Genomic DNA, 23689 nt, shown 5'->3' on the forward strand with positions numbered 1-23689 from the left:
CCTGGATTATAGTTTTTTTAAATTTTATTTTATTGTTTAAAGTATTATAAATAGTAGTACTTATGTCTTCTTTTTCCCCCCATTGACCTTCCCCCAGCCTCCCCTATCTCCTAGCACATGCCCTCACCCCTCACCCCTGGATTATAGTTCTGATGAGCAAGTAGCTAAGTTATTATAAGCAAGCATATTAGCCCTTGGGGTCTCAGTTCCTTCCTCTATAAATGAGGAAATTAGCAAGAAATAATTGATTCGCTAAGAAGTCCCCCACAATTCAAACCTAATGATTTTAAGAACTCGCTTTTATTAGTATAAATAAGAATCTTTTTGTAACATTCTCATTTATGTTAGACAAGACTTGAAAAAATTTCATTGACCTCAATTTTGTCACATTTGCAATATTATATAAATTAGATGCTAAAAGTAATATATTTTCTTAATGAAAGACGATTTTTTAAAAAGAAGTTAAACTGTCATCTAAAGCAAACAGGATTTGGGGATTTCACAAGTATTTACTTATTTGACTCAGAAAATAAGAGTAATTTTAAGCGATTCGTATAGATTTTTCAGTAGGGCTGACTACCCATTTTTTTGTTCATAGTAATTTTTGTCATTTGAAATGAGAATACACTTCACAATAGTTTAACTTTATTTTTACGTTATTCTTAGAATTTTTCATAGAAATAAATGTATTTTTTTTCTTTTCTTCAGTAAATTGGTAATTAACCAGATTATTCCGGAAGACGATGCTATTTATCAGTGCATGGCTGAGAACAGCCAAGGATCTATTTTATCCAGAGCCCGACTGACCGTGGTCATGTCAGAAGACCGACCCAGTGCTCCCTACAACGTTCACGCGGAAACCATGTCAAGCTCAGCCATCCTGTTAGCCTGGGAGAGGCCCCTTTTTAACTCAGACAAAGTCATCGCTTACTCTGTGCACTACATGAAAGCAGAAGGTAAGCAGTTAGAAGAGTGTCTATATTTAAGTTCCGCTTGCACTCATGGATTTGTTTTCAGACTGAATGATGCTTGGAAAATCCACATATTTTTTTTCACAAAATGTGTTTGAAGCTCTATGACATTTGTCTCTAGTCTGTCAGGTGTATCTATTTTTTTTTTTCTTTCTAAATTTTGTAGTATTACTGGTATATACTTTGTGTATAGCTTAAGATATTTTTATTTAGAAGTAAGTTACTATCTCTGCCAGGTAAAATAGAGAATGGTGTATGTATGGATTTCCTTTCAGCAAATATATAAATTTCTTAACTAAGACTTAGTATGCCCATTTAAGGATGCAGTTACCTAGGACCAAGGGTATGACTGCTTAATAAAATATTGTAGTAAAATATAGTCACTCTCTCATGTTCTTTTTAAAGGGGAAAGTAAACATCAAATTCCCCATATATTTGATTTTATAGATTTTAAATGTTATCTGAAATTATACAGAACTCTCTGAAAATTGGATAAGACATTACTGGTATTTTATTATCTAAAAGTAGAAATCAGATCTATCTTCAGATTTTTATTTTGAACTATTCCGTTTTTATCCTTATTGTTTCTTTTGGCAAAAAATTTTAGAGGAAAAGGAAAAACTGCTTATCAATCCTAGAGATTTTGCTATTGTTTTTTTTTCTATACTTCTCTATTGATTTTTCTCATAAGAAACCATAATAGAAGTTTACAGATTTTAGTTTTATATGCAAACAGCCTAACTTTTATGCAAAAGACATTAAAAAACAAATCCAAACACCCAATGAATAGTGATATAATAAAATGGTCTGTAGAAACAGGTGGTTTGTTGTTGTTTGTTTTTTTGTACTTTGAAGTAATATTTGAAAAAAGAATATTTTGAATTTAAATCAGGGGTCATGGTAGCAAGAAGAATGGAAGTCTGATAGCTGAGCTTGTCGGAGTATGTTAATTCCCCTCTCGGTGATTCAGGAGGGTAAAAGGAATGCTGGTTTTGGTGGGGACCACTCTTGTTCGCTATTATGGTTCTTTCATTAGAGCCTCCACATGCATCTCAGTGGTCTATTCAGGGGTAGAACAAGGCTTTTTAATTCGAACTCAAGGACCTTGTTTGCTAGGTCAGAAATCGTACTATGCAGCTCCTAATTAACGAGACATTAGGCAGTCTGTTGTGAAATGCCTGTAATCTTGTCTAATTAAAATGCTATCAAGTTCATTCAGAAATGTGGGAAAACTTAATAGTGGAATTTGCCTTCTGTTTTGTTTATAAATCCAGTGTGGAAAGAAGGGACCCTGTCCTTAGAGAGTTTTGATTAAGTTGACATCCATTTACCGTGAATTATTCACAAAGCACAGTCGCGACCAGGGCTCTTGTTCCACTTTACAGGTTTGCTCTGTAGGAATTAAATCTGACAAAGACAAATCCTGCTCCCTACCTTGCCATGCATATTTTATTAAGAATTGCTAAGGATTTTTTTTCCCCCCCTCTCAAGAAAAGAAAAAAGCTCATTGGGAAACAAAGCGCTCTGAAGCACATTCTGAGCTTCCCGGTTCTTTTGCTGTCAATATAAATAAAAGAACAACGTGTGTCAGTCAAATTTAATAGAACCTCTAGGGGCAAAATGAGATCTTTTGCAGGACAACTTTTGGGTTGGTTTGTTTTTATAACGAGGAGAGACATTACATTCCCCACTGTCTGTCCATTTATGTTTAAAAGAAAAAAGAAGCCCTGAGTTCAAGCAAGTAAAATTTAACTTTATGAATGAATGACAGCGTTCTGCAGTGTGAAGCTTTGTGTGTTCCTGCCACACTGTGAGTTTTTGACTAGATGGTAATGGAGTTTAGAGAAGGTTAACTTTTTCCAGTTCGATTTATTCAGGAAAAATGCAAGCTAGTCATTTGTAGCAAGACAAAAGAAATTTCTTTTAGAAAATAAAGACCTTCCTTTTCACGTTTTTTAAAAAAGAGTAACAAACGGTAACGGAGAGAGATTAGACTCAAGGCCCAGTGTCTCACAGTGCGGGGAAATGGTCTTGCTAATTTTATTTTGAATATTCTTAATTTTTAAACACGGATTCTTTCATGTAGGTTTAAATAATGAAGAGTATCAAGTAGTCATCGGAAATGACACAACTCATTACATTATTGATGACTTGGAGCCTGCCAGCAATTATACATTCTACATTGTGGCATATATGCCAATGGGAGCCAGCCAGATGTCTGACCACGTGACACAGAATACGTTAGAAGACGGTAAGAGAATGTGATCCTAGGCCATTTAAGTATGAACATTAGTATGTTTAACCAATTTAAAAAATAAATATGCTTTAAAATAGGGAAAATATCTTCTTCTTGTTTAAGAAAAACAGATGTGGTGATCATCATGCTAATTTGCTATTTCATATCTGACTTTCACTATTGGGCAGTAATACGATAAGCGTTAAGAAAACTTTCATTTATAATTCATAATATAACTTTAATAATAAAATTCTAGTTTTTTCATTGTATTTCTTCAAGTTGCTTAGTTTAAATTGTAGATATAAAGCAGTTTTTATTTTTTAAATTTTATTTATTTTTCACTGAGTATATTCTCTAGGCATGAATAAATGTAAGGGCGATTACATACTGAGTATATAGACTTCTGAAACTGGGAGTTTATGAAATTTAATACCCGTCAGTTAGAAAATTTATAAAATCAGAGAGTTTATTTTTAGATACAATACGGTTATTCTACTTAAGGAGGAAAGTAGTACTTGTTCAGTTTGTCAACTGACAATGGGTTGGAAACGGAGTTGTGGCAGGCCTTCATATATTACTAGAGGCCGGTGCATGAAATTCATGCATTAGGTGGGGGGTTGTCCCTCAGCCCAGCCTGCACCCTCTCCAATCTGAGACCCCTCAAGGGATGTCTGACTGCTTGGTGGGATTGGGCCTAAATGGGCGGTCAGACATCCCTCTCACAATCCAGGACTGCTGGCTCCCAACGTTCGCCTGCCTGCCTGCTTGCCTGATTGCCCCAACATCTCCCCCGCCAGCCTGATGGATGCCTAACTGCTCCCCTGCCGGCCTGATAGCCCCCAACTGCCCTCCCTTACAGGCCTGTTCCCCCCCCCCCCCACTGCCGTCCCCTGCTGCCCATCTTGGGGTGGCCATCTTGTGTGTTGGAGTGATGGTCAATTTGCATATTACCTCTTTATTGGATAAGATTACAATGGGGGGAAGTTCCTTTTATTAAAACAGTAGGGGAGAACTAAGTCTCTTTCTCCTCTAGAAGGCCCATGTTTATACCTTGCAGTGTGAAAAGGAAATTATTTGAAATATACTTAATTATACTGTTCTCCCTTTATATATGTTTTCTCATCCTGCATAAATGATCCATCCTTAGTTTTCAAAAACATTTTTATAGAAATGATTCCCAAATCTTTTTGTTGTTATTGTTCATTTGGTCCCAGATCTTTTACTTATATCTTTATAATGCCACATATTTAGATGCTTATAAATTCAGAGATTGACTAAATGAAAAAGTTACCACCGATCTGAATACTGAATTCAGTTTGTTTCATTTTGGATGAGGCACAGTACATATGACCTCTCCAGTTATCTCCTTACATTTAACAACCTCTTAACATGCATGTCTAAAATGAAATACCGGCTGGTGTTTTTTTGTTTTGCTTTTGGGTTTTTTTGGGAGGCTGGTGTATGAGGTATCCTTGAAGAAAATTAGTCTAAACATGCCCCACCTGGTTTGGCTTAGTGCATAGGGCATCGACCTGCAAACTGAAGGGTCCCAGGCTCGATTTTGATCAAGGGCACTTATCACGGTTTCGGCCTGTGTCCTGGTCAGGGCATGTGCAGGAGGCAACAATCAATGTGTTTCTCTCACATGGATATTTCCCTCATATTCCTCTCTTTCACTCTCTCTTTAAAAAAAAAAAAATCAGTGGAAAAATATCCTTGGGTGAGGATTAAAAAAAAGAAAAGAAAATTAGGATTAAAAAAAAGAAAAGAAAATAGCAAGCAACTTATGAAAGCTTGCCAATTCCAATTAAGTTATGATCTCAAAGTTTTTCTTCTTTAAACTTTTCCTTACTTTGCAACTTTTAATGTTTGATTTTGTGTTGTGGACTGCTTTTCAGATTTCTACAAGAGTCTCTCCCCATTTTCTAAGTTCATACTTCTCGAACGGAAATGTGTGCATCTCCTGGAGTGTACAGCAGTGCACCGACAATACAGCTAACACGTGCTCGCCCCTGCCTATTCTGTAAACCTTTCTTCACTGTCCGGTTTAATCCCTGCATAAGTCTATGACGGAAGAACTCTTGTTCTGTGAGATTGCAGAGTGTAGGGGATCAGAATGTGGGCTCTGTTCCTTCACTCACAAGCTTGTGACCTTGGGCAAGTGATTTGACCTCTTTGTATCACAGTTTCCTCAGCTGTAGAGTGGAAATGGTAGTTACTTTTTTTCAGTGAGTTTTTGTGAAAAAATTTTTTTGTTCATACACATAAAGGTATGCTTAGTAAATTGATTTTCCCTTTTCTACCTATGAGTTCATCATTTATCCTGCAAATGTTTATTGAGTACCTGTGATGTGTTATGTAACATTTAGTAGCGAACAAAAAGGAGAAAACTGTCCTTGAACTTAAGAAGCTTACTTCCTAGTGGGAGAGGGGGTAGAAGAACAATAACCATGACCAATAGTCATGTTAGATAGTGCTAAGTGTTGAGGAGGAAGAAAAAAGCAACAAGGAAAGGAAGTCTGAAATGTTGAGAGGGTTTGAGACTTTAGACAGTCGCGGAAGAAGGGGCTCACTGAGGAGGTGACAGTTGAATGAAGGTCTGAAGGAACTGAACATGAGAGAAGCTAGCTAGGCAGATGACAGCATTCTAGGCAGAGGAAATGGAAATTGCTAAGGGCCTGAAACGCAAGTGTGGCTGGAGGGGCAGTAACCAGTGGAAAGCGGTGGGAGATGACGCAGAGAATTAATGGGAGTTGACCACGTAAGCAGATATGGTACAAAGACGACTTTGGCTTTGAGTAAAATGGGAGCTATTTTGAGCAGAAGAGTGACAGCACCTAACTTGCGTTTTAATAGCTAATGTGTTGAGAACAGGTAGGAGGGACAAGGGACAAAGCAGGGAAATCTGTTAGGAGGCTATTGCAACAATACAGGCTAAAGGTGATGGTGATGGGGACCGAGAAGGTAGCAGGATTGAATGTGGATGTGTTTGGAGGAGTCAAGGATGACACAGAGGCTTTTGGCTTGAGTGAGACACATATTTGCTATTAACTGAGATTGGAAAGACGGTACAATTTGGAGAAACACAGAGAACTTCATTGGCCAATATCACACAGAGTAGTAAGTGGTAGAATGAGGATTCAAACATACAGGCTAACTCTAGAACCTATCTTAACTCAATACTAGACTGCCTCCCACTATATTTCACTCATTTTCCTGGAGTGCCAGTTGTATTAAAATTTTCAGAGGAAAAATATGTTGATTTCCTCTTAAACATCGTATCTAATAAAGAGGGAATATGCTAATAGACCCTCGCACCATCACAAAGATGGCAGCACCCACATCCAATAAGGAGGGAATATGCTAATTGCTGCTGCGCCCTCAAAGATGGCAGCGCCCAGTCCCCTTAACCCCGCCAGGGCAGCAGGCCCACAGCAAGGCTGGGCCCTCCCCGCACGCCTGCCTCAGGAGTTCCTCAGTCCCCTCAGTCCCCCAGCCGCCCAGAGCCGGCCTGAGGCTCAGGTAACCAAGGTCCAGTCTAGGCTTGCGCTGTCGGCAGCGGCAGCAGCAGAGGTGTGATGGGGCGTCGCCTTCCCCTAATTGCTGGGTTGCCTCCCACCCCTGAGGGCTCCTGGACTGTGAGAGGGGGCAGGCTGGCTGAGGGACCCCTCCTCCAGTGCATGAATTTTCTTGCTCCGAGCCTCTAGTCATATATATTGGGAACATAAAATTGACACTAATTTTTAAGATACCATTCTTAGATGTCAAAATATTATTTTCCAAGTTATATATAACTCTGATGTCCTAAGCTTTCTCACTCTTGTATACGTCTCTCTTCCTTGTTCCGAAGGCATTTTGGTGGGATTGAGAAGCATTCTCATATTGAGTATGAGTACTAAGTAATCTCACATTCATCCCAAACAATAACATTGACAACCTTGCTTTTTTTAGGTTTGCTATGCTTGGTCCTTTCTCACTATTTTTCCTTTTTTTTTTTTTTTTTTTTTTTCTGATTTGTACTCTGAAAACCTGTGTTAGGGCTGAAGGCATCTCTTCTTTATAATGTTACTAGAGGCCTGATGCACAAAAATTTGTTCAAGTGTAGGCCTTCTTTCCCCCTGCTTGCCTGCACTGGCTTCCCTCTGGGACCTGGGCTTCCCTCCTCTGACCAGCTGCAGGGACACGGGCTGGCTTCCTTCTGGCCCCAGCTTAATGAGGAAGGATGTCCGGAAAGATGTCTGGTCTAATTAGCATATCACCCTTTTATTATTATTACCCTTTTATTATTATAGATTATTGCTGTTAAGAGAATTCAGTTTTTACAGGTGTGCTGATGAACAGTTTTGATTCTAAATATTTATAAGCACTCTGTCTTCTTATATGACTAGTTCCCCTGAGACCTCCTGAAATCAGTCTGACAAGTCGAAGTCCCACTGACATTCTCATCTCCTGGCTGCCCATCCCAGCCAAATACCGGAGGGGCCAAGTGGTGCTCTATCATCTGTCCTTCCGCCTGAGCACAGAGAGCTCCATCCAGGTTCTGGAGCTCCCGGGGACCACGCATGAGTACCTTCTGAAAGGCCTGAAACCCGACAGTGTCTACCTGGTGCGGATCACGGCTGCCACCAGAGTGGGGCTGGGAGAGTCATCCGTGTGGACTTCACATAGGACCCCCAAAGCCACGAGTGTGCAAGGTAAGTCTCTGAAGATGACTGAGGAAGAATAACTATGCCTTGGAATTAATTTTTTCTTTTTTAACTTATGTTCATATTTTTTAATTTTGTTTTATGAGTAATAGAATCTTATAAATCATGGACTTAATTTTAAAAAATTAAACTTTTTATTGAGTAGTCCCTTTTTGCATAGAACTCATTAATGTATAAAACTTTTGGTTTCAATATTAGTTTGCTCAGCAAATCTTTCATGAACAGGAAGTCCAAATCAAACTGAATTACCTAAAGTTACGTGTTATATATATATATTTATATATATATATACACACACATACACACACACATATATATACACATACATACATATACACATATATAGTTAATATTGCTATATGTTTTTTTTAAAATATCAGTTTAATAGAAACCATAAAACTAGGAAATTTTATACTTTCTTTTACTAATGTGGAATGTAACATGACTGGTTTCGTTGGTGTTAATTGGTTAATATCTAGTAATGCCTATTCTGTCTATCACAGAGGAATATTAGATGGTCAGATTTAGAAAATACTTGTTGTCCTTTAAAAAATACACAAATATAGATACTTTTGTTCTTATTTATATGCCTTAGTCTTTTAGATTGTGTGATTGTGTTTTATATATTTAGCTCAGTCTCAAACTTTAATATCATTGTGAAATTTTGAAAATTATAGTAACAATTGTTGATTTGAACTTTTTTGCAACCATTGGCTTGAGATCTGAAATCTCTACTTTCCTGTGTTTTCACTTGAGTTGTGTGGTTTTTTTTATACATAACATTTCTGGCGAACTTTTCTAGCCCCTAAGTCTCCAGAGTTACATTTGGAGCCTCTGAACTGCACCACCATTTCCGTGAAGTGGCAGCAGGATGCTGAGGACACGGCTGCCATCCAGGGCTACAAGCTGTTCTACAAAGAGGAGGGGCAGCAGGAGCACGGCCCCCTGCTCTTGGACACCCGCGACCTCCTCTACACCCTCAGCGGCCTAGGTGAGTGCCCTGCGTTGCGCCTTCCACTCCTCCGTCCTCTCTGCCAGCAGGGAGAACAGTTCCTGGATGTAAGCCAGCAGAACTGGCTTAACGGTAAAAAGAAAAAAGAACTGACTTTATTATATCGCTGTGTGTGTCCTCCGGCTGAAGACGGTGACTGCTTTTTGACTCAGCATTGTGGGTGAACTGACCAGCTGGCAGGTAATGGTGGTATCTCTTCTGTCTTGCCCCCACCCCTGAGCGTCTGCTTTTCTTTCTGAGGTTTCGTTCTGGTAGAGTGGATCCTGGTCAATTAAATTGTGGGGGTGTGGTGGATGTAGATCACCAATGTAAAATAGGAATATCACCAAAGGATCAGGAAATACACAACAATTAAGTGCAGTAGAAATTGCTTAAAAGTGCTATGCAGCTGTATTCTTTAACATGTATAAAATTCATGTAAGTTATGTACAAAACAGTGCTCTTATAGATGACCCATGCATATATGAATGTTTACTGTATGTAGCTCTAACCCAGACACACGAGAGAGAAAAAGCACTTAACTTTGCGAATGCGTTCAGCGGAGTTCTTATCTGTTCATCTATCTTTGCTGAGGGCAGTAATGTCATGATGTGTATAACATGTCTAGTAGAAAGGGGGGGGGGAAATGTTTGTCTACAATAAATACGAGGTCTAAACTGATCTCTACTGGAGGTATCAGATGCACACTTAGCTGTTTGTTGCGCATGAGTGTGTTGTTCACCCTTAAGAACAAAGGGGCAACCCTAGTTATGATTACTAGGCAAATTCCTACGGAGTGAGGACAGCGCCTTCTGCACACACTGGGCTTTACAGTGCACGCCGGCTGTCCCTGTCACAGACTGCCCTTCGGGTGCAGGAAGGAAGAGGCACCGCGGTCCCACGTGGGCTGCCCCGTTTCCGCCTTGGCCTCCCAGTAGCCCAGACTGAGAGAGCAGCGTTAGACATGCTCCCCTGTGCAGTGGGAAGCAGCAGGAGGGGTCTGTTTGCAGATGCAGAGGCACAGAACCCCATCTTCTAGCTCTTTGCTACAGCTTCCCAGATGGCATTTTGCTTATAATCGTATTGTGTTGGAGTTTAATTTAATCTGCTCTTGGCTAAGTAAATTTTACTATTGATCTCTGTCACATAGCTTTTATAAACGACGAGAAATTGCATATGCTCCAGGGTGACCTTCCTGAAACCATGGATACCGAACTGATGTTGCCTAACCTTTCACCAGTGTCAGCAGTAGGACTTTCTAGCCATGGCTTCTCAGTGTGTCCTCCCTTTCTGTAGGCATCTCACTTTTCAAAAAGATTGTCCTCAGTATCAAGTAAGGAACAGGATTTGGGACAATTGTTGATAGAAAATCATATGTCAAACTCACTGCTAAGGAAATATAAATACGTTGAAGATACAAAAACTAGTTTCATAGAGCATTCTCCTTGAATATTTAAATGAATAATTCAATGAATAATTAGAAAATATACAAAATAATTCTCTGCTTATTGTGGAAAGATTAAAAAGCAGTTAAGACTTTGGCAATTAAAAACAATTATTTAAAATTTAAAAATTTTCTACGTGTGTGTGTGTGTGTGTGTGTGTGTGTGTAAATATAAAGAAGAAGAGCCATCACTCTTCTCTCCCTCACCCCACCACCTCCTGAACTTCAAAGAAAAAGTAATGATGATAAATCTCTAGAGTGGGGCTGGGGAACCTTTTTTTCTGTCAAGCACCATTTGGATATTTACAACATCATTCCCAAGCCATACAAAATTGTCAACTTAAAAAATTAGCCTAGTATATTTGGTCATACATTTAATTAATTCACTCCTAATGCCTTGGCAGGGCCAGACCAAATGGTTTCTCAGGCCTTTATGCCCTGTGGGCCAGATGTTCCCACTCTGTGACTCTAGAACATAGTCGCTTTTCTGGAATTCTTCCCTTGAAAATGGACATTTGATTTCAAAACATACACCAGGGTGTATATGATTCCCAACTGTACTAAGTAGGTGAGAGGCTGAAATCCTAAAATGTTCATCTTCAACCGCCCCCAGTCTATGGTCTGTCCTTGAACCCACAATTGCCTGAGCAGCTGCTGTGGCTTCATTAATTTTTGTCTGGGCTCTCTGAGCTCTTCTGTACACAGCAGTCACAGAATCTGAGCAGCTTTATTAAGAACTGCATCTCCTGTGTCAAAACCAAGAATGTGCTTGTCTAAAGCAACAGGCAGTCCCTCTTTTGTTTCATTTGCTTTAGCAACTGCATCCTGTGTCAGGCGCTCCTGGACCAAAATGTGAATTGCCTTAAGCATTGCTAGGTAATCCTGACGCTGAATCCAAAGAAAGCTAGCCGAAGCCATTAAACCAGCTTTATTTATTTATTTATTTATTTATTTATTTATTCATTTATTTATTTATTTTTAAATATATATTTTATTGATTTTATACAGAGAGGAAGGGAGAGAGATAGAGAGTTAGAAACATCGATGAAAGTCATCGATCAGCTGCCTCTTGCACACCCCCTACTGGGGATATGCCCGCAACCAAGGTACATGCCCTTGACCAGAATCAAACCCGGGGACCCCTCAGTCCCCAAGCCGACGCTCTATCCATTGAGCCAAACCAGTCTCGGCTATTACACCAGCTTTAAAATCAGGGTTCTTTAAAAAAAAATGTTTAATCTTTTTTTTTTTTAATTTTAAAATCAGGACTCTTTCCATCCAGATTGATCAATGGCTCTACATTTTTAGCTGCATTATCAGCATTTTTTGTATTATCAAGTACTGAGTCCTTATATTTTTTATCATTATTTCTATATTCAAAATCTAACAGTTAAACCAAGAAGCCAGCCAATTGCTTCTTGTCAGCCTTGAATCTTGGACAGTTAACATCTGTGTGATACTTTGCAATTGAAGCCAGCTGGGTTGTCAGCTTGAACAGACCATGGTCCAGGCATCTCACTCTGGTTGTCCTCCCTCAGGACGGGGGCTTTGGGTGGAAGAAGAGAGGTGAGGATCATCTTTGTTGGAATCTTGATTAAGTTATAATAATAAAAATGTAATATGCTAATTAGACTGGATGGCCAAACAACCTTCCAGACAAAGCCAGGGCTGCAAGGGCCAACCCCCTTGCACGAATTTTGTGCATCGGGCCACTAGTTTCTAAATAAAGCTTTCAATACTGTAAATCTTTATTTTCTCCCGTGTTGTAAAATGAAATCACATATACTGTTTATGTTGTAATATCCTTTGTGTATACTATTTGGGGTGATTCAATTTGAAATCTCTTTATAATGCATAAAGTAGGAAATTATTTTGTTACAGCCAGTGTATCCTGTGTATTAAAATAGCTCCATATTATCCTGGCTGGTGGTTAGAGCATCAGCCTAATTCTGGCCAAGTTCTTCGTAACTGAATTGCAGGTTTGATCCTTGGTCCCAGTTGGGGGGCATGTGTGGGAGGCAACCAATCCATGTGTCTCTTTCATAGTGATGTTTCCACCCCAGCCCCTACCCCCACCCTTCACTTTCTATAAAAATCAATGGGAAAAATGACCTTGGGTGAGGATTAACAAAAAATAAAATAAAAAAAACTCCATATTTCCTGACTGTGGAATTAGACTGAGTGGTTGGACTCATTGCAGTGCAGGATAACAGAAGACTTGATCCCAGGGCTTTCTTTCTTTTTTTTTCTTTTTTTCTATTTTATTGATTTTTTTTTATAGAGAGGAAGAGAGAGAGGAAGAGAGAGTTAGAAACATCGATGAGAGAGAAACATCGATCACCTGCCTCCTGCACACTCCCTACTGGGGATGTGCCCACAACAAAGGTACATGCCCTTGCCTGGAATTGAACCTGGGACTCTTTCTTGTTGGAGGTGAAGTTTTGCACCCCAGGAGTTGCCAAAGCTATGGCTGGCCTGGCTGACTAGCAGGGATGCAGTTGTGTGGATTCAAGCATCGGACAGCTGTTCACTAGTCTGCTTTTGGATGCCTTTTTAATCATGAGAGCCCTAGGGCCTAGTATTGCTTTTCTAGAAAGTCACAATTGGGGGTTAGCTATTCTTATGGCACTCGAGTAGATTGAACTCACTAAGCAAGCCCTCACTCTTTTTCTTCTTACTTTTGGCTATTGGGAGGGCAGTGTGTTCTGTTAACTGGACAGCTGACCATCTGTGACCAGTGTCAGTGAGAGCATCTGGTGGTAGCTGCCTGTTTAACAGAGAGTGATGTGTCTAGAGGGCAGTAGGTTAAGGGAACCCTATCTGTATCTCGCATGGTGAATACTTGCTTTTACTGAGCTTTTGTACATTAAAGCTGCTCTAACTGGAACTAGATTTACTAAGTGGGCTTGGAAATGAAATTTAAATGCTTCTGTTTGCTGATTCAGTGTCAATTTGAGTAACAAACTGATGTCTCAAAATTTCATTTTCCTACTAATCCTAGCCCTTTCTGATGCCCTAATACACATTCTTTTGTTTCCACTTCTGATAATTAAGTTTTCAGTAAAACTGTATGTTATTGGAACACATTTTTCTTGTTAATATATATAGTTCTTTGTTTCTGAAAGAAAGATGAATAAATTTATATTTTTCAATGTGTTGAACCAGCATTTTTTATTTTTATTAACAAAATTTAATTGCACTTATTAATGTAAGTTATTTTAGAACATTTTACTCCAAACGCTTAAATCGTTGTTCCCTGAGATATAAAATGTTTGGTTTTTTAAAGTAGCTAAAAAGATCCTTGTGTCTTTATTAATATAATATAAATATTGGCAGAACAATGGAAGTATTTTGATATCGCTAGTTTATTCTTGTTTAATGATTTTTTTTTTAATAAGTTTTTATTGTTCATATTATTACAAATGTTCCTTTCCCCCCACCCACCATTGCTCTCCTCCACCAGGTTCCCATCCCACCCTCTGCCCTTTCCCCTCTCCCCATTGTCCTCATCCATAGGTGCACAGTTTATGTTCAGTCTCTTCCCACGCCCCCCTCTCCCCTTTACCCCAAGAATCGTCAGTTCACTCCCCTTCCATACCTCTGATTCTATTATATTCAACAGTTAATATTGTTCATCAGATTTTTTTAATTTCCTTGGTTTTTAGATTCACTTGTTGATAGTTATGTATTTGTTGTTCATAATTTTTATCTTTGTTTACTTTCTCTTCTGAAAGAACCCCCTTCAGCAATTCATATAATTCTGGTTTGGTGGTGATGAACTCCTTTAGCTTTTTTTTATTAGTGAAGCTCTTTATCTGGCCTTCGATTCTGAGTGATAGCTTTGCTGGGTAGATTATTTTTGGCTGTAGGTTCTTGCTATTCATCACCTTGAATATTTCTTGCCATTCCCTTCTGGCCTGCATGGTTTCTGTTGAGAAGTCAGCTGACAATCGTATAGGTGCTCCTTTGTAGGTTACTACCTTCTTTGCTCTTGCTTCTTTTAATATTCTCTCTTTGTCTTTTGCTCTTGGAATTTTAATAATGATGTGTCTCGGTGTGGTCCTCTTTGGATTCCTTTTGTTTGGAGTTCTGTGCGCTTCCTGGACTTGTAAGTCTAATTCTTTCACCAGGTAGGGGAAGTTTTCTGTCACTATTTCTTTCAGTATGTTTTCCATATCTTGCTCTCTCTCATCTTCTGGGACCCCCATAATTCTGATGTTGGTTCGCTTGAAGTTGTCCCAGAGGTTTCTTACATTATCTTCAATTTTCTGGATTCTCTTGCCTTCTAGCTTCTGTGGAGGAGTGTCTTCTGGCTCTTTATGTTCCAAATCTTTGACTTGGTTCTTGCGATCTTCCCTTCTGTTTTTAGGACTCAGTAAAATATTTTTTATTTCAGACAATGTATTCTTTATTTTTTGTTGATCCCTTATCATTTCTTGTTGACTCCTTATTAATTCTAGTTGATCTCTTTTCATATCCTCGTAGCCCTTATCCATCTTTTCTAAGAAATTCTTGAAAAAACTTATAAGCGTAGATTTGAACTCTATATCCAGACGCTTTTTGTCCTCCATTTCTTTCGTTTGTGATCTATTTTGTTGTCGCATTTCGCAGTTACAGATGGGACGGGGTTTCAGGGTGGAGCCGGCAGCTTTGGCTTCTGTCAGCCCCGCCCTATGCGGGTCCTTCAGTGCTCGCTGCTGCCAGCGCCTCTGAGAGAAAGGTGCCCTCAATTTTCGCCTGCTGCCAAACAGTCTATGCTCTCCCCTAATGAGCCCGGTATTGGGGTTCAGTTCAGTTGGAAGTGGAGTTGGAGGTGGCGTTCAGAGCAGTCTGGAGCCCGTCTCCTTCCCGCAATCTCGCGGCCCAGCCGATCGTCCCTTCTCTGCGCACCGTGTGCGCGCCTCCGGGACCTCCTTTCGCCTCTCCCCCGGGTTCCGCCTTACAGCCCGGCTCCCTATGGCTGAGCCTGAGTCCCCCGGGGTCTGGCCCAGAACCGGGTTCAGAGCAGTTGGGGGCCCAGCACAGTCGGAGCTTTTCTCTCCTTTCCGCTCGGGAACGCCCACCAGGCACTCGGCCTCCCTCCTCTCTGGCTCCGTCCTCTCCGCGCGCCGCGTCTCCGTACCTTGGGCTTTTCCAGCTCCTCCGCGCCTCCCTCTGGTTTTCTCCTTGCTTCTCGCTGTAGAATTTCCAGTCAGTCAACCTTCCTGTAGTTCTGGGCAATGTCCATTTTATATTTTAGTTGTATTTTATTGAAATTGTTGTGTGCGGCTGCGGCTAGGTGTTCACCTGGGCGCAGCCATCTTGGATCCTCTATTCTTGTTTAATGATTTAAAAATACACAGTTTGATTTTAGTTAGAAGTGGTTTACTTTTGGGAAAGTTGGAAGAACACATTTGGTTTGTGGTTTAATGTTTTAAATTGTAGTTTGGGGTTTTTCTTCAAGATTTTGTATCTTTGTAGTTATTATTTTCACTTAGTTTTTTTTCTTTGACCCATTCAATGTTTAGCCAAATTTTAATTACAATTTTAAATGTTTGTTTTTATCACACTATAAATTGAGCAAAATTAATAGCACATTTGTATTCCCTTGTAATAGATTGACTGAAATAATTTGTTCCTCTTTTTCTTTGTCTAATTCAGAAATTGGCTTCAAATTTTGAAGTTAGAGTTTCTAATTTCAAAAGGATTTTTTTTCATAAGATGACTGTCAGGAACTGTTGTTAATTGTTCAGCCTTTATATAATAGAGTGAAAGGGAGAGATTATTTAGATGACGTTAGTTTAGCATTTATGACACTGATATTGTATCTTTAGCTTCTATTTTGCCAAATAACTTGTGCTGTTAAATTTCACAGCAAGAATGAGTAGTGAGCATGGGATTTAGCACCGATTATAAAGATCCAAAATATGTAAAATCAGTCAGCTGGGGCACCATCGCAATCCCACCCATTTAGCTTTGCGTGCCCCCTGTAACACTGGGGACCGGATGCAGATGTCACGGCCAGCTTTCCTGCCTTCATACATTGTGAGAGCTGTAAGTTCAAACAATGGTCCGAGGCCTCCCTGACCCTGGGGGTTCACCCTCCAGGGGACGTACACCCTCAGGAGACCCCGAAACACACAGAATGCTCACATCTAAGGACTCCGCTCCCTGCGGGCCCCCTGGCACTGGGCATGCCCTGAAGATATACTTTAAGGGGGGACATGTAATGGTTCACAAACCACATCATAAAAAGGGCAGCTGGGTCCACCTTCTTGTGAAAACATCTCCCAGTTTGGCCTTCACGGTTCACACCCTCTTACTCTCCTCTCACAACCTGAAGGGGTTGGAGGTGCAGCTGCGATGATGAGCTGAGCAGTGACAGCGCTGAGCCCCTTAGAGCCAGTGCCAGGCCCTCTTACTCTCCTCTCACAGCCTGGAGGGGGCCGGGGCTGGGGGGCTGCCACTATGTCACAGCCCCCAACAGCAGTCCTTTCAGAGGCTCCCCTGGGTGATTGCCCAGCGTGCAGCAATAGTCTCAATGGGGGTCCCAAATTTCCCAATAAATCTCCAAACAAAATTAATTTTAACGGCTTTCATTAGCCTTAATGGACTATTCCTATTAGTATCTGCTCCTTTTGTGAGGTTGTTGAGGAAATACTTAGAGAGGAACAAACCAACAGGCCAATGAAGGAAACGATTGGTCCAAAATCTTACGAAATTCATTGCCTGTGTGCTATCTGCTCACATCTCCCGTGCGCAGTGCTCACGCTTCATCTGGAGCTGGGCGGGTGACCTGGAGGAAGCACAGGGAGAGCAGTGACCTTGATTGCCCCTGGTGCTGCTGGCGATATCCTCTTCCTTGTGGAGTGTCCAGGGAGGGGAAGTGGCTGCAGTGCCTGAGGTTGAGTTTCAGGCGGCCAGCAGCCCTGTCAGGATCGTGCCAGCAGCGCTGGTCCATTGGGTTCCTGGCCTGGAGATTGACCCTGCAGGACTACCCAGGGAGCCAGTCCCCAGAGGGCCCAGAAGAGGGACCAACCGGTCTGCCTTCCACCAGCCCAGTCACCTCACCAGTTGCTGCTGCCACAGATTCAACAGTGCCTGAGGGCTCAGGTTTTCCAGTTAGCCATCCCCTATTCAATGGAGCCTGCTGTTTGTCATCCATCTAGTCGTTTAGGACTTGACTGACCCTGGCTCTTGAATGATTGATTGATTGATAGATAGATAGATAGATAAATAGAGATATATGTATATGTATATATCAGTTAAATAATTTTTATATCTGCTGCCTAGGTTTGACTTCAAGCTGCACAACTTGTTAACAGATTAAATCCTGTTTTTTTGCCTAATCATTTAGATAGGGATAATAATAATAATAATAATAATAGCTGTTCTCAGTGTTAGGAAGATTAAAAGAAATTATGAATGTAAAGGCTAGCACAGTCCATGTCTAATTGCACTCTTCTTACGTCCTCAACAAGGCTAGCTGTTTTTTCTGTTCTCTTTTAAATTGTTCTCCTCTCAGGGTAGAGCATAGAAATACGTATTTTTAAAAAAATTCCCCCCCCACATTATCTACCATGGTCACTAGATTTGGAAACCAATGCTTTTTGAGCTTTAATATGTAAATGAATTACCCAGGAATCTTGTTAAAATGCAGATTTTAATCCAGTAGGTCAGAGTGAGTCCTGATGTTTTTGCACTTATGTCCACTTTGAGTATCAAGGTCTGGAGTAGTGGTTCCCAATGTGGAGCACATGCCACACAGGGGGGCACTTAGATTTTTAAGGGGGGCAATTTGAGAATAAGTTATTAACAGTGAACTTTTTGCATTTCTTATGGTTCTATGGGCCTCATATACAGTATGTAAATATATATATATATATATATATATATATATATATATATATAGTGACATACTTATGCATTTCAGTTCTTACTATATGTTTTGAAACTTTTTGTTATTTTTCCATATCACTTCATATTATTATTATTATTAACGATTTCTTAGTGATTTTTTCTTAGTACTTTAACTGTTCTTTTGTTCTTTTATTTTTCTCTTTCATGGATGCCATGTTCTTTGGAAGCTTGTTTAGACCAAGGAAATGGCCTTTTAGGCTTCCTCCATGTGAATAGGAGTTCACTTTTTTAATAATAAGGATATATGTCACGGGGGGCATTGGGATTTTAGAGATGCTTAGGTTGGGCATGGCCAAATTAAGGTTGGGAAGCATTCATCTAGAGCAGGAGTAAGTAAACTTTTTCTATAATAATACTCTGTTATTGAATATTTTAGGCTTTGTGGATTTTATGAGTGAATGTGCATGCCCCCTAAATTCATATGTTGAATGAAAGGTTACATGCCCTAACCCTAATGTGACTATAGATAGAGAATCTTTGAGGTGACAAACGTTAAATGAGGTGATCAGAGTAGGCCCCTAATCCATTAGGGCAGTGGTTGGCAAACTCATTAGTCAACAGAGCCAAATAGCAACAGTACAACGATTGAAATTTCTTTGGAGAGCCAAACTTTTTAAACTTCAACTTCTTCTAATGCCACTTCTTCAAAATAGACTTGCCCAGGCCGTGGTATTTTGTGGAAGAGCCACACTCCAGGGCCCAAAGAGCCGCATGTGGATCAAGAGCCATGGTTTGCCGACCACTGCATTAGGGGGGAAAAGGAGGAAGAGACACCAGAGCTCTTTCTCCACAGAGTGAGAAGGACGAGAGCTCTCACCAGAAACTGAACCCTGTCAGATCTGGTCTTGGACTTGCCAGTTCTAGGATCTGTAAGAAATTAATTTTTGTTGAAGCCACCCAGTCTGTCGTCGTTATGGCACCCCAGGTACACTAATAGAGGCCACATGGTCTCTGCCACAGGTATTCAGCTCTGCCATTGTAGCACAGAAGCACCCGTAGAACATATATAAGTGCATGGGTATTGATTAAGTTCCAATAAGACTTTATTTATGGATACAGGAATTTGAGTTTCATTTTATTTTGATAAATCACAAAATACTATTATTTAAAAAATGTTTCCCTGTTAGAGAACCATCAGTTTGATCTCTGTTTCTGTTTTTGTTGTGTTTTGTTTTTCTATATTACACATATAGAAAATACTGTATGTAACCATGCAGTATTTGTCATTCTCTGACTGTTTCATTAGCATAATACCCTCTAGGTCCATCCCTGTTGTCGCAGGTGGCAAAATTTCATTCTTTTTTATAACTGAGTACTATTTTATTATGGATGGATGGATGGATGGATGGATGGATAGATAGATAGGCAAATGTAGGTTTAAACTTGTTCATACGGAAAATAATACAGTAATAAATAATAATACAAAAACTGTGTTTTGTATACTCACAACTGTTAAGCCTAGTTTTGCCCCAGCTTGTGTGTATATTTATAGACATATATCGATATATATACATATTACACAAAAACAGATTTATAGAAACATATCAAGCTGATGGTTACCAGAGGGAAGATGTTGGGGGATGGGAGAAAAGGTAAAAAGATATATATAGTCAGTAATCTTACAATAAGTTTGCATGGTGACGAATGACTACTACTAGACTTAATGTGGTGATTACAATGTAAGGTATATAAATATTGAGTCACTATATTGTATACTTGAAACTAATATAATATTATATGCCAACTATACATACATTAAATATATATCATTTTTAGCTGGCAAGCTGACCCAGGGGCAGTGCGCCATATTCTTTAGTTTGCCAATTCTAGGTGTAGACTCTATAGTTCTTGCTCTTTGAACCTTTTAGGTTCCTGTATTGTGACTTTCTTATGAGGTCAGCTATAGTTTTTCATTATTGTTACCACAAAGCCTCTCTTTAGTTCTACTTTTTATTACACATTTTATTGCTCATCTTGTTTCTAGTCATATTTTCTTTGCCTTCACTTACGAGGAGAGAGGCCTTTCCTGGTATCATCTTCGAATCAGTATATTTCTTCCTCAAACACCAGGAAGAAATGAATCATTTCCCATATACACAGATAATAAAGATTCCTTCAGAAAACAGCTCATACTCAAATTTTTGGGACTATAATCATTGAATAAAATAATATTAACCAAATCGGTAAATTTCACTCTTTAAAAAAACATTTACAGGCTCTGGCAGGGTAGCTCAGTTGGTTAGACCATCGTCCCCATATGTCAAGGTTGTGGAGTCAAGGCACATACAGTAATCAACCAATGGCCAGTGTGGCTCAGTTGGGTATTGTCCCAAACACCAAAAGGTTGCTGGTTTGATTCACATTCAGGGCACATGCCCATGTTGGGATCTCAATCTCCAGCAGGGGCCATACAAGAGGCAGCCGATCAATGTTCCCTCTCACATTGATGCTTACCTTTTTCTCTTCCTTTCCCTTCCTCTCTCTCTCTCTCTAAAAATCAATTTAAAAGTCTTTAAAAAAAAAAACCAATAAACTTCCTGGTGAGCTCTAAATATTAAAACATTTCCTTAAAAACAGCCGAAACTGGTTTGGATCAGTAGTAGAGCGTCGGTCTGTGGACTGAAAGGTCCCAGGTTCGATTCCTGACAAGGGCATGTACTTTGGTTGCGGGCACATCCCCTGTAGGGGTTGTGCAAGAGGCAGCTGGTCGATGTTTCTCTCTCATCGATGTCTCTAGCTCTCTGTCTCTCCCTTCCTCTCTGTAAAAAATCAATAAAATATATTAAACAAAAACATTTCCTTAAAAACAATCAACCAATGAGTGCATAAATAAATAGAACAACAAATCAATGTTCTCTCTCCTGTACCCCTTCTTCTCTGTCTCTCAAAATAAATCAATCCATGCATAAAAATCACTTACACAGGGTTAGGCAATATTGATCCCATGTCTGGAAAAAAAAAACAAAAACATTCTTTTATAAAGGGAAGGTATTTGGACTTTTGGTTTATGCCTGTCTTTAACCAATTTTGTAACTATGTTAATTCAAGTGTTTTCATTTATCTTTCCCTTTCTTGAGTCAGCTCTCAGGAGGCATCCAGTTACAAATCTAATGATATGTTATGCCCCATGAGAAAGCCTTATTACTTGTGATTTGATACATCTCATTTTAGGAAACTGTCATACTGCCAAATTAATTTTATGTTTTTAAAGTAGCAAGGAAATAAAGGAAACCAGGCTGTGGATTCCATAAACTCTCAACATAATCCAGTCTTTGAATCCACAGTGTGAAGCCAGGAGCATTTAGCAGTCACTCAAAAGGAAAATATTTTTGAGCCCACTCAGCTATTACCATTAAGCTTTATGATGGGCTCTCAGAGCTACAATACTATTTACAAAGCCCTCTGCAGCTCGGTGTGAATACAATGGGTACAGTGTTTTGTGCAACTCAATAGGGCTCAGATAAACAGGCTCCTATGCTTTTATGGGTGTCCTCTTAGGCCTCTACAAGAGGGCCTGTAATACAGGAGCCCTTTGGCCTTGCAAATCAGAAGATGAACTCCATTTACAACTTACTGATAATGGGCTGCAGTTACCATTCAATTAGCATAAATTAATTACCAGTAAATTAATCACAAAATTGAAACCATCCCCACAACATGCAATTTTGACTTCCGTGATTTCTTCTCATGAAGACTGTGCCTAAGAGATAATGTCAATTAAAAGCAACATTTCTAATTTTAGGGTTGATACATACGAATTTTTTCTCAGAATTTTATATGTATACTAGAAGCCCAATGCATGAAATTCATCTGGGGGGGGGGGGGGGGGGACGGTCCCTCAGCCAGGCCTGCACCCTCGCACAATCCCGGACCCCTCACTCCTAACCATCTGCCTGCTTGCTCCTTACTGCTCACCTGCTCACTTCTTACCGCTTGGTTCTCAGCTCCTTAGTGCTGTATCAGAGGCAGGAGAGGCTCTCACCACTGCCACTGGGCTGCCAGCTGTGAGCTCAGCTTATGGCTCTCCATGGGAGCCCACTGACCACCAAGGGGCAGCTCCTGTGTTGAGTGTCTGACCTCTAGTGGTCAGTGCACATCATAGCGACCAGTCATTCTGGTTGGTCCACCATAAGGGTCGCTGGGCTTTTAATATTGATATATAGATATGTAGAACTACTTGGTTTAATAACATTAAACTGCTATCTATGTCTATGTTTAGTTGTCATATATTGTTTCATAAAATTTTAATATTAAAGGTTATCTCATCTTGATTATGAATTTTAACAAGTTTCTTTTCCATTTCTAAAATTTAAAAATTAGCCCAGCTGTTGTTGCTCAGTGGTTGAGGGTTGAGCATCAACCTATGAGCCAGGAAGGAGGTCATGGTTGGATTCCTGGTCAGGGCACATGCCAGTTGTGGGCTCAGTCGCCAGTGTGGGGCATGCAGGAGGCAGCCAATCAATGATTCACTCTGATCATTGATGTTTCTAACTCTCTCTTCCTTTCCGAAATCAATCAATCAAAATTTATTTACTTATTATTTGTTTGTTTGTTTGTTTGTTTATTTAAAAGTAGTGTATATTGATTGAATACACAGACTCTCTACCAGTGCCTGAATTGGACTCAAGGAATATAAACATATGACGGCATGCCTACCTCCAATACTGAAGCTCGGCATGGAGGACCTATCAGCATTCATAGATGAAACTGATATATAGTCAGGGTATTTTGGGAGCACATAGGATAAGTGACTAATTTATTGAATGATGAAGAATAGTATGCAAAAAAAAAAAAATAGTTTGCCTATTTAGAGAATGGAGAAAATCATTCCAACCATAGAGGGTTAAAATGTAAAAAGATTAAAGAGGTAGCCTTATTTGTTTGCCATGGCTAAAACATAGGTTGAATGGAAAAGAGATGTAGGAACTAAAACCATCAAGTTAAGTAGGGCCCATGTGTACCCTAATAGATGATTTGGTCTTTGTCCTATAAAATAAGCAAAGTGACATGAGAAAGTGACATGGCTTAGTTTAGAAGAGTAGCTATCGATATCATAGAGGATAGGCTTAGAGAATGTATTGAGGATAGGCCAGGGAGAGGGCTACTGAAGATAGGAAATCGATAAGATGGTTATACTCTAAGATGATGAGGTGTAAACTAAGTAGTTTACTGGAGTGAAAGCAGATGTGAAGTTACTTCAAGCTTAAAATAAGTAGGACTTGACTGATTACATGGGCCTGATGAGAGGCCTTCAGATACAGAGTTTATCCCGAAGGGATCTATGAAAAGATGCTCAACACCATTAGCCATTAGGGAAATGCAAATTTTAAAATTGAAATTGAGTTAGCTCTCAGGAGGCATCCAGTTGCATACCTATCAGAATGACTAAAAATGTTTAAATGCCAAAAATGCCAGTAAAAGTGCTAGCATGGATTCCTGGAA

General features: G+C 39.8%; 1 protein-coding gene and 1 pseudogene across 1 annotated transcript in view; one reads left to right on the forward strand and one right to left on the reverse strand.

Annotated features, from left to right (window-relative positions):
* PRTG (protogenin) overlaps nucleotides 1–23689 on the forward strand; it is a 119551-nt gene that overhangs the window by 56683 nt on the left and 39179 nt on the right. The window contains exons 7-10 of the mRNA XM_045582288.1: nucleotides 709–956; nucleotides 3058–3222; nucleotides 7596–7901; nucleotides 8716–8904. Coding sequence (XP_045438244.1) covers nucleotides 709–956; nucleotides 3058–3222; nucleotides 7596–7901; nucleotides 8716–8904 — 908 coding nt within the window. The remainder of the gene's footprint in view (nucleotides 1–708; nucleotides 957–3057; nucleotides 3223–7595; nucleotides 7902–8715; nucleotides 8905–23689) is intronic.
* Nucleotides 9643–17492, reverse strand: LOC118731373 (annotated as a pseudogene).

This window comes from Pipistrellus kuhlii, unplaced genomic scaffold, assembly GCF_014108245.1.
Source record: "Pipistrellus kuhlii isolate mPipKuh1 unplaced genomic scaffold, mPipKuh1.p scaffold_m20_p_1, whole genome shotgun sequence".
NCBI lineage: Eukaryota > Metazoa > Chordata > Mammalia > Chiroptera > Vespertilionidae > Pipistrellus > Pipistrellus kuhlii.